We start from the raw sequence: 12060 nt of genomic DNA on the forward strand, positions 1-12060 counted from the left end.
ACTCTTTTCAGGTGCAGAAATACTTAGGGCACCTACTGCTTATTTCTTTATCTGTATGTGTGGGATGTATATGCATCCTTGAGGGAAACAAAGTTTCCTGAACCAGTTGCAGAGATTCATTAAACAGTGTGGTCATTGTTCTTCTCCTGGAGAGCGTCTCTTTCTCCTGGGCTGCTGGTAGTTTATTCACTTTTGTCTGGACTGAGCCTAAAAAGATAGTTGATACTTGTAGAATGGTTTTGGTTGGTTGCTTGGTTTTTGGAGTGGGTTTTTGTGGAGAAAGGGAATATGAGATTTAGCACTTCTCAAACATTGGAAAGATGGAAGGATGGAGTCGTGGCTGTCAGTGTTCTGGAAACCCCTATTCACAGAGGTAACAAAGGGAGAGATTCTGGTTCACCACACAGGCTGAAGGTTCTCATGTACATCTTGTCATTGGTCTTTGTCTGCCCAGATCGACAGTGTGTCCATCTACCCCGGCTCTAGTGCCAGTAGATAAGTGCACAAGTCCTGACTCTGCTGCTGTGCCAGGTCATCCATGAACCTGCACACTGTACAGGAAGAGGAACCCAATTAATGTACAAATAGGAAAGCAAATCAATTACCTTGTCAGACTGCTGTAGCTCTAGGCAGTGTCTGTTGCATGATGAATTGACATAATGCAGATGATTTTTCTTGAGTTTCTTTTTTGAGGTAGCTTTCACCTTTCAATGCTTGTTTTTTCTGTTACTGTGATTGTGCTTCTTGTCATAGAGATAATTTCTGTAGGTCAGCCATCATAGTCATGCCATGACTTGAGAATCCCATGGGGAACTACCTTATACAAAAAATGGTTACTGCTCACTGCCGACCTCCCGCAATCTGGTTACCTTAAATTTTTATTTTAGTTTTCTTTAGTTTAGTTTATTATGGTTTTCAGAACTTTTTAGGTTGAATGTTGTAATTGTCCTTACTGATTAAAGATACTGAAATTAGCAGGAAAGTGACAGTTTTTTAACATTCAAGTCTATTGCTGCTCAAGTAATGCATATGTGGTCATACTCTCTATCTTACTGCATTGCTGCTCATGGTTCCTAAGTTAGGAAGTTCAGCCTTTCCAAGAAAATACCTGCTCTCCTGAGAGAGTGAAGTGACTTTAATGTTTTTCTGAATTGAAATTTAATGACTTAGTGGAAAAGTATAAAAAACAATTGGTTATCCACCATTAAGGCACCAAGGAAACAATTTTATTTTTGTGGATGGTGATACTTCTGCATTGTCTTTTCTCTTGTCACAGTGAGGTACTAGCCTTTTTATGTACTCTTTATTTTTGTACTTTGAAGTGCTATACTTAGAAATTTGCTCTGAAGTTCTGTATTTGCAACACTGCTTTTAATGAATAATAACTCTATGATACCATTTGGGAAATAAGTTGGACAATAGAGGTGGAAATAATTACATCATAATTGATTTTCTGTACAATGCAAAATTTTAATGCAAATTTGTTTTCTTTTTGCAACAGGTTCTGACTGTAAATCTGTGGCTGGACCTGTTAATTCATCACCTGAGATTAGTCTGAGATGGGAAAGCGGGCCTAGTGCTGTTGTACATTCCCTGCTCGCTGTAAAAAATGGGTTTCTTCAGTGTCATGTGGAGAACTTCAGTGCTGAATTTCTAACATCTTCTCTCACAAACATTCAGCATTTTCTAGAAGATGAAACTGTCGCAGAAGTGATGCCTATGAAGATAAAAGTTTCTAATGCAAGGATTAATTTAAAAGTATGTTAACAATGAGATACTTGGCTGCTCCAAAAAAAAATTGTGTTCTTGTTTCTTTGATGATAAACTACTAATCTGGATACAGTTAACTTCAAAGAAACTGCTATCATACTCTGAAAGGTCTATAGATAACACTAAAACAATTTTAAAATCCATAGATTTGGTTAGTTCTGTGGTATGCCTGGAGGGGAATTTTCTGCATGAACGAGCTATTTGTCTGAATTAACATTTTATACTTTTTCCACCTCTCCCAAATCTTTCTTGTAGAGTGATGGTGTCTGGGAATTTTATATGTAAGGTTCTAGAGGCACAATGTGGGTTTTTCTGGTTGGGCTTTTTTGCTTAGCAAAGGATATGTTTTCTAATTGCAAAGCATGGATTTTAAAGGTTATTTCTCTCTCCTAGTTGGAGGGTAGCTCTTGCAATGAAAGTTCTGTACAAAATAAGGAGAAGGGTTATAGAATTCCAGTACAAACCACTTGAACACAACCCAAATTTCATGTTCTTCTAGAAACAGATACTGAACAGTGCAAGCATTTTTCAGCACCATATCTTAAAATAGTAACATTAAAAGAACACTTCTGTTCAAGTCTCTTAGGGGACTTTCTTTCAGACATTTAAATAAGAGGGTGAGTTCTGTGCTGCACACCCACCAAATTTAAAGATAAGGACACTTTTTTGAGGAGTGTAGAACAACAGAAAAACAAACAAACATAAGGAATTATTACATTGCTTTGGACAGTAATAGTCACCCATACAAACTTTGAACAAGGTGAGACTGGAAGAGCAGCTCCAGTTCTACATCTGGGGCTAAGGTCTTGATTCTGCCAAGATCATTATTGACTGGAAAGGCAATTGTCTTGTGTTCTACTCAAAATACATCAGTATTCCTTCCCTCAGTGATACAGCCCTTCCATCCCTGAGGATCTTTGGGCACTCTTAGAGTTGTTCCTCCTCTACAGGATTAGCATAAACATTTTCTGTAAGAGCTGTGAATCTGTTCCTCAGATTTCAGTGGATCACAAACATGAATGCCTAAATGCAAATAGCAAAACCTTTACACATAGTCACTTGCATTTAAAACCAGGATTGTTCTGGTTTATTGGCAAGAAGGCAGACTTAAGCAAAATGTTCTTGGGAAAGCAGCTGCTTGAGATGGCGAATGTACAATAATAAACTGGCAACAAGATTCTACTTGGCAGCAAAAGCACCAAAGTGCTCACTCAGCAGTGCACACAAGTCATGGTGCAGTTACTCATGATGGTTGACAAACTGCAGATTTGACATAGAGATGATTCATTTCTCTAGAGTTGTTGGGTATTATAGAGTGAGAAGATATGGTTCAAATGTGTGCTGCATTACCTATTCATTGCAGTATGTTCTTTTATTTCTTCTGCATGAGACTTCACGCAGTGTGTTTCATGGCAGGGGAGGAATTTGGGAAAGATTATTTTATTGTTTGCATTTTCTGCTGCAATCTCAATGCTGTTTCAAGAAGCTTTGGAAGCTATATCTCAACAGCTTTCTTGGTACACATTTAATGCTGATATGTATAGTTTCTGATTATACTGGCTTCGTTATTCTGTTAACAGGGATAATGAACTATAAAGACTTCCTGGGAAGACACCAAAGAAGTAATTTGTGAAGTTTCTCTTGTGTTTAATACAGTAGTATAACTAAACTGCTGCTGGTGTCATCCCAAACTAAATTCTGAAAAGACAAAATCTGCTCAAGAATGATAGCTGTACCCATTCAATCTTTAAATAGTTCAAGGGAAAATCAGACACTATATAGCACAGGCTTCTTATCTGTAACTCAGCTCCTGAGCTAACAAATGTCTTGAGTTGGGGTATAATCTTATTGAGATGTCTGTAAAAACACTTTGAAGTATCTTAGTCGGACTATATATTGAGTTGAGCAGACTTACTCCAGAGATAATTTTGAGCCTTTAAAACGATCCCTGGGGGGAAAAAAAAGGAAGCCAAAGTTTAGTGGAGATCCCATTAGAAAATTCTTCTCTGAAACATTCCCTTTCAAGTTTCATTAAATCCACTTATGTTTAAATAAACATCCTACTTATCTATTTTGATTTCCTTGTAAACTCATTTTTTATTATGTGTGTTTTTTAGGATGACAGTCCACGCGAAAATCTTAAGGCATCTGAGCTGGTACCCATAAAACTGCATATTGACATACTCTGGATAGAAAGAAATGATGATGGCACTTTTCTCATTAGAGGTTTGTATATTGCTGCTCCTTGATCTCAATTCAATAATCCTGTTGTTTTTTCCTTTGTGCATACTTGTGACTAATTATGAAATGATAACTGTTGATAATTTGTGTAAGCTGTGTTGCCATATGCCATAATTCTAAGTGTAGTCACAAAAAGGAAGATTACCTTTTTGAATAGTGTATTGGCTATGATAACCCACAGTTGAATCAATCTGGGAGAAATAAAAAATATGCTTATAATGTCATCAGGATATGCTTCATCAGTGCATATCACATCATCATGATAAGTTTAGGGTTCCTTTGTTGCTACAAAGCAAACAAAAAAATTGCCTTTCTTTACAGATTTCCAAGGTGGTTGCTGTCTTTATTGTTTTGTGTTGCAGGTAGTTTTAGAAACTACTGTAAAACTATGACCCTGACCTCTTTACTTAATGTACAGTAATAAAAATAAACAGTAAATAAACAGTAAAATAAACAGTATATTTTAAGAGGTATTATATAGTGTACTTCACTTACAAATGCTAGAAAATTTCTTTAATGGCAAGTAATTAAGGTTATTTTCTAATTTAAAAACGTGATTCTGCAGGTTTATCTCACTGTGGCTTTAAATGTAAATACAGTCTTCAGAGAGACCTGGAGACAGTAAGTTAATAGCAATATTATTAGTTCTCAAATTTCTGATTATTCAGAGTGTATATTCTGTGGTGATGATACAGGTCGGTATAAAAATGTGTTTATTTTCTCCAGGCTGGAAGTTACATATTGTTTCTTTCTTCCTCTAAAAGGTTATGAGTTTTAATTACATTTTATTCTTAAATTTGATTTTGAGAGGCAAATATTAATGTACTTAATATTATAAGTATATTTGTTTTAGGTGGATTTAATTTTGTACTGATAAGAATAAAGCTTAAAAAATTTTTGACAAAACCTCTGCATACTATTTCTGTAATGCAGACAATCAAAAAGTAAACGATGTGTCAAAGATGAAGAATTCAAGCAGCACATTGCAGCAAGCAGTGGGATCTGTCAAACGTAAAACACAGGACCAAGCCACACAAACTATTTGGGAAACACCCAGACCTTCTAAATCAAGCAGGGATTCATCTGACTTCCTTAAAAATGAGGTATAAAAAACTCATTTTGACTTCACCTTTCCCCCCTCAAAATTATCTTACAATGATTATTAATCATAATTGTAAGGCTGTCTGGGGGTGGGCCTGTGATACACTTTTATTTAGAAATCTGTTGGAAGTGGAAGATACGGATCGTGGATATTATGGTGTGGTTCAGCAATTTAACACTGCTTTCTAAATAGTGTAATAATAAACTGCACACTGACCCTTTTCCTTTAAGTCAGAGGAAATTTTATAAGGGAGTTTTCTTCTCCCCATCTCCTTCATTCCTGTACAACACAGCTACCAAAAACAAGGGACTTAGCTGTTTGGTCAGATCTGTACTGATCTATCAGTCATACCAGATTTTGAATGGATGATGACAGAACCCACACATTAATTTTGCTGTTTTTCTCACTGGGTAAGAATCTGGTCCCAGAGCTCACAATCTTGGGTCATTTCCATTCCACTCTAGAATGGAAATGGCACAGCTGAAACACTATCTATCCCACCTTTTGAGCTGATTGCATTAACTCTCTCCATGTTCTACGCTCACTGACTGAGAATAAGTTGCAATTGGCTCAGCCTCAGCAAACCTCTGCCCAGCAATGAATGCAAGCATTTGGTTTTTTAGAAGTTACTGAAATGGAAAAAGTCATCAGGATGGAGTTATGCTAATAGCTTTCTTTTCTAACCCCTTCATTTCAGCTTATTGAAGAAAATGAATGTCTCAAACAGGAACTAGCCAAAGCCAAAATGGCTCTTGCTGAGGTCCAAATGGAAAAAGATGCCCTGCTTCATCGCATGAAGAGGATGAATGTTGATCATCAGTAGGACACTGTTCTGTGTCCTGTCTGTTTGTTGGTACAAAGCATCATCATCGTAGTGCAGGTGGTGGTGGCGCTTAACATACTGTCTGCAAATCACTTGAAAATGTGGTTATTTTCTTGCTTACAGACAGTTTTCTCATTACAAAAAAAAAATGTTTGTGAACCAGGTACTCTTCTGAAATTATCATTAAACATTGTAACTTTTCTCAGTCCATTTTAAACTGAAATGACTTTGGAAAAATCAGTTTATACTGTACTTTATTAATTTACTGAGGAAAAAAATCATATCATCTACTTTTAATATTATCAGAGGAAATGTTATTTTTTAAATGTTTTCCGAAAAGTGGATGGTTCTGCAATGAAAGAAGGTGCCTGGGTACATAGCAGAGTCCATGTACCATGCCTCACTAACAAGGCATACCTCTTTTTCTAAGGTTATGTTGTTTGATTGTTACCAGAAGATATCTATAGAAGAGGTTACATTTGCACTATGATGATACAGGCTAGATCCTCTAGAATAGTATAGCTACTGAAAATTAAAATACCAGCCCTAAACTGGCCCTACATTCAGTGTAATTTGCCCCGAGAGGATTTTAAGTACAATCCTCTGGTGCTATAGAGTTCCGTATATCCTTTCCATATGCACTCCTAAAATAAAACAGTAAATGCTGGAGAATTTAAATAAGAGGGCATACTACTGGGCTTTCCTTCTGCTTGAAGGTCCACTGTATCTGTACAGTTGATGTAATTTAGACATTCACACTTTATTTTTCCTTTCTCTGTGAAGAGGATATAGCCCTGATATAGGATCTGGCCCTTTGTGACAGGTGAGCTTTGAGCCATTTTGCATGCATGTCTGATTCCTGCACAACTCATCAGACATGCCCAAGGATTTGGTTCAGTGTGTTTAAATAAATAATGTCAGTGCTTGTGAGGGGGGAAAATCCTACTGGGATTCATTAGTTGTATATTGCTCTTTTTTTTTTTTGATAAAAAAGCTGTAGAGAATCACTTAATTACCCAAAGAAATTGTGAGATTACATGAAATGTAATTATACAGTTTAAATTATGGGTGATTTGTACAAATTGAACAATAATTTTCAGCTAAAAACTGGTACAGATGAATAAGTAAAAAAGCACAACACCATAAAATAGAGACTATAAGAGTCTGCTTCTTAACAATTTAGGAAACAATGTACAAAACCATACATGCCTGTAAGAGTTTGTCTTTGCTGGAAGTAAAACTGACTGAATAATTTAACTAGTGACCTTGAATCTGACAAATGAAAATCTTCTAATTGCTACCACAATTGTTTCTGCTCCATGGGATCTTGGAGGGAAGTTCTGTTTGTAGATAAGCAAACAAATCTCAAAAAGTATTTAGTATCCTGTGGTTTGACTTTGCATACTCAGGTTGTCAAACCAGTTTTAATTAAATTGTTTTCATTAAAACTTTTTGGAGGACACATAATTTGCACTGCTGGAAATAGTTATTGAAAGTGTGCAGATTTTAACCAAGAGCTCTGTGGAAGAACTGGTTCAGGCACTATTTTAAAGCCTGCCATATGAAACCCTAGTTGAAACTCTTCTTAATTCCCATGGAAATTTTTATTTTATTATTCTGAATTAGATGAAAAACATACACACAATGTTTCTATCAGAGAAATGAAATATTTGTATTTGAATAGTTATATAAGACAACACAGTATTAAATATGAGTGGTGCAATTTCACATAAATATGATGTCAGATTCAGGGGAGGAATTCTCCTTTGGTTTAACTCTGGTTGGTACTATTAAAGTAATTCTTATTTGGTTTATCCTTGCCAAGATCTAGTTGGAATTATTTTGAAGAAGGAATGTATAGAATGCTTAGTAGCATGTTGCTAGAATATTACATTGAGAATTATCTAATTTTTAAAAAGAAATAAATAGCAATATCAAATGTCTGGAGTTTTTTTACTACATAAACAAAAGCTTGCTTGTTTTGAGAAAAACCAATTTCAAACCAAATCCAAAATAACTGCCCAAAGCAGCCCTTCTCAGTACAATTGTTGAAATTCAGGGTATCACTTCCTAGCACTTCATTGTAACTGGATACATTTTCAACTTCATGGCCATTGCACAGTATTGAACATCACCTGTGGACACTTCAGAGGAGATGGGTGTGCTTGGTTGTGAGCTTGACAATACTGAGAGTGATAGTACAGTGTCATTCTGAAATGAGTTTTACTATTGAAAAAACTGCAGAGGGAGAGTTAATTTATTAATGTTTGAAAGTACAAAGTTAAACTAAGCTCTAATAGGTTATACTAAATGTAGTTACAAAAAGCCTCCGAATTAAAAAAAAAAAAGGCATAATTCATCCTCAAGGCTCTGCTGTGTTCATAACCTCCTAGACAGGAAATTTGTACTATCAGTAGAGCCTCTTGCTTTTATTCTGCAAACACATAAATGGAAGATAGTTTGGAGAACTTCATTGTATATAGAAAACCGACTCCAGAAGTCTGGCAGGAAAACTGTTACCATGTTTTGTTTTACATTTTCTGGGGAAATTTAAACTGGTCTACAGTTTAGCTTAACACTCTTCATCTTGTTTAGAAATGCTGGTTTGATATCTAATGAAGCTTTCACATCAGCTCACCCGAAAGAGGCTGTGCCCTTTCCCAGGCTTGGTCACTGAATCTTTCTGGCATGTGCTGTTCCAGTTCTCACTGCAACTCAAACTTTGTTGGTAAGCACCAGTTTTAAATCAAAACTTTGTGGCCTTACAGTATTACTTATAAAAGGCCTGGTGGAGAGGGAGTTCTTTAGAGATCATACCTGCTTGGATCCATTCTGCCTAAGTCCTTTATTTCCCATTTCCATTAGCCATGTTCTGTTTGTACACTGTCTCACTTAGGAATTTAATTGGGAGTCCTAATCTGGGATCACAAATGATCTCTAAAGAATAACTGCCAGCTGCAGAAAATTTCCTATGTCTGCCATGATAATGGGTACCTTTATTCAAAATAATTTTTTAATAAATGTATGGAGAATGTGATTTTCACAGACATCTTGTATGAAAAATCCTTTACTTATTAGGATTTTTTCTCCTGAGAGGCTGAGGCCTCAGGAACAAAATGTAAACAATGGTTATCTGCTGCTGTGGATGCAACAGGTGGATCTGTGATTGGTTTCATAGAGTTGTTTCTAATTAATGGCCAGTCACAGAGTCCAGCTGGCTTGGGCTCTGTCCGAGCCACAAGCCTTTGTTATTCATTCCTTCTTATTCTATTCTTAGCTAGCCTTCTGATGAAATCCTTTCTTCTATTCTTTTAGTATAGTTTTAATATAATATATATCATAAAATAATAAATCAAGCCTTCTGAAACATGGAGTCAGATCCTCGTCTCTTCTCTCATCCTCGGACTCCTGTGAATGCAGTCACATGTGATAATAAAGGTAAAGAATTGTACCAAGCATCTACAATTCCAAGAGTATCAAGTGTATGTAAATATTGCAGAAGCAAACTCCCTGCAGTGACCAGATTCAGGTAAGTAGTGATGGACACAATGGTTTCTATATAAAATAATGTGCTTACATTGGTATAGTTCTTAAAACGTTCATCACAAAATGCTTCAAGTAGACTTTCAGCTCACTGTTATCATCTGCACATTTTAGAGAGTACATCAGATTCCAATTCAGCTGGTGATATAAATGAATGTCTTTTTCTGTACTGTAGGAACAGAGCATCACCTTGCTGATATGTTAAGTACCAATGAAGTTGTGGGCACTTGCTGTGAAATCCACTAATTCACCCCACCCAATAGGGAAATGAGTTTTTTGACAGCCCCGCAATACAACCTTATCTTTTTTTAATTCCAACCCATGCCCCTTTTGAATAGCAGCCCCAATTTCTGTGCCTCATTGTGAACCCAGTGGCAGGCTCTGTCGTGCTGAGGCTCGTGGCTCCCAGTGGGGCAGCACCAAGCAGTGTGCTTAGCTCACCCGGCTGAGGTCCCTGGCAGTGACCTCCTCCCTCATCTTAGTAACAGCAGGAAACCTGAGAGCACAAGCAGCACCACGGTTGTGCTAATTGGTGTTAAGGGATGCAAAACATGGACAGGAATAGTGGTCTTTGCTGGAGGAACAAAGCTTTGTCTCTCAATAAAATTAGGGAAAAGCATAAAGATTGCTGGTAAATAAAAGCTGCGTAGTTACAGTTGTTTACAGTTTTAGGTGTTTTTAGCATGCTTATATAAAAACAATTAAAATTGTTCTGATTTTAAAGTTTATGGAAGATACTTTTGTACACTTTAATATTTCAAAAACTTTTTTGCAACTCTCAGCTTCTCAAATGCTATAGAATGTCTTGCAAGTATGTGTCATGCTACTTGCTAGCTGAAACAAGTTGCAGGAATTAAATCTCCAAAAATCAACTAAACTCTTGATAGCCTGTGTTCTCTCCCAAAATAAAGCATAACTTCTGCATCCCAAAGAGATGAATCTTTCATATTGCCACCTATTTAATGGGTAGATAATAACTTTTTCAAATGGACATTCTTTTGGTTTTGTCTGCCATTGCCCAAGCCACTTCTAAGCAGTTACATTAAAGTATTTGTATTTTATTATTCCTTCACTTCTTTCCTGCCTTTTTTTTTTGTCACCATCACTCATTTTAGTATGAGTGGAAGTGGAATATATGTATTTCCTAAAGCTTTCTGCCATGTAATCTCAGTATTAAATCTTAATATTGTTTTAACAATCTCTGAGAACATTGTTTTGGAAGTAAAAATAAGATGTACTTATGCTGTGTCTTTGAGAGTATGATGGCAGTGTGTGGAGCATAATGCATGAACTGGTTTAATGCAGTTTTCCTAGGACAGAGTCTGTTTAAAACCACCATTATTTAATTTGAGTTAGATAATTGGTAAGTATTTTAAACATTTGACAGAGACATGGACAGATGAGCACTTGGGAAGTGGTGGTCTGAAGCAGTAAGTGCTGAATAAAGAGGCAGCCTCTGCCCAACCTATCTGTGGAACAAATCTGCAAACCTCATTCCACCGCTACCACGGAAGTTGCAACTGCCAGAAACAACTTCTGTCAGTGTGATTATATTGTTCTAGCAAGGTGGAGTTTTTGAGCACTGCAGAACGCCTTTGCAGTGGGAATTATTACCACGTTGCAGTCCATGACGGTGAGTGAGTGTCGCGCCGGCCAGCAGAGCCGCGCTCGGCCGCGGAGGCCTCCCCGCGCTGAGCAGCGCTGCCGCCAGGGGGCGGAGCGGGAGCCGCGCTGCCGAGGGTCACCGGACGGCCGGCAGCTTGCCCCAGCTCCGTCTCGTAACGTGACCGAAAATCAGGGCTGGCTTGTTTTCAAATTTACATAACTTGGCTTTGTTGCTACTGCCGTCTTTATGGCATATGTTTCCCTCTTTAAGTAAATCACATGAACTGCCTGAACAGTGTCAGAAGAAAGATTTTCTTCCCCCTTTTAGCTTTAAAAAAACTTATAAAAATTTATTTTTCTACATATTGTCACCTTTTTGGTAAGATTTTTTAACAGATTTCTTGTGCTTCATCATTATCTCTTGGAAGTGTAGAATAAATTTTTCTGGTTTTCCTATCATTGTATAGATGAAAAGGTCCACTTTGATATCAACAATTTATTTGTTTAATTTCCTTGCTAACTAGAAGAACCCCTCATTTTAACAAAAAAATTTGCTGTGTTTCTTTGGGAATAACCAAATGTAATCCTATACAAATGCTTACCTTATGCACCTTTGCCAGATGGTAATCTAACATGACAGTTTATATTAACACCATAGTGTGTGCTAAGTGATCTGGAGTTATTTCTTTTTATATCCTGTTTGGCTATTCAAAAACTTACAGGCAGAATGACTAAGCAGAGAGGAAAGCAATTTATATAAAATTTACTGTAGGAATGGGGTTGCTTTATTTTTGTCAAATAGAGAAAATAGCATAGAAAGCAGCTGTCTCTTTATTCCACTGGAATCTTAATGTAGTTTTTTTCTTCCACTTATTTTTAATTCTAAAAAGAGCCTGCAACTCAGGATAGGTACAATAGAGAGTTTTTTAAGATGTCATCCTGCAGTGCCAATACTAGAATATGTTGCAGGACATGA

General features: G+C 36.8%; 1 protein-coding gene across 4 annotated transcripts in view; it reads left to right on the top strand.

Annotated features, from left to right (window-relative positions):
- BLTP3B (bridge-like lipid transfer protein family member 3B) overlaps nt 1–7875 on the top strand; it is a 47699-nt gene extending 39824 nt beyond the window's left edge. For 3 of the 4 annotated variants that reach the window (XM_077178710.1, XM_054632248.2, XM_077178711.1), the window contains 4 exons: nt 1502–1758; nt 3888–3996; nt 4945–5114; nt 5811–7875. In XM_077178710.1, the coding sequence (XP_077034825.1) occupies nt 1502–1758; nt 3888–3996; nt 4945–5114; nt 5811–5936 (662 nt within the window). In that variant the 3' untranslated portion in view covers nt 5937–7875. Of the gene's footprint in view, nt 1–1501; nt 1759–3887; nt 3997–4944; nt 5115–5810 lie in introns of those variants that run through there. The other variant, XM_077178712.1, reaches the window with a different exon arrangement.
- The last annotated feature ends 4185 nt before the right edge of the window (nt 7876–12060 follow it).

This window comes from Agelaius phoeniceus, chromosome 5 (genome assembly GCF_051311805.1).
Source record: "Agelaius phoeniceus isolate bAgePho1 chromosome 5, bAgePho1.hap1, whole genome shotgun sequence".
In the NCBI taxonomy this organism is placed as follows: domain Eukaryota; kingdom Metazoa; phylum Chordata; class Aves; order Passeriformes; family Icteridae; genus Agelaius; species Agelaius phoeniceus.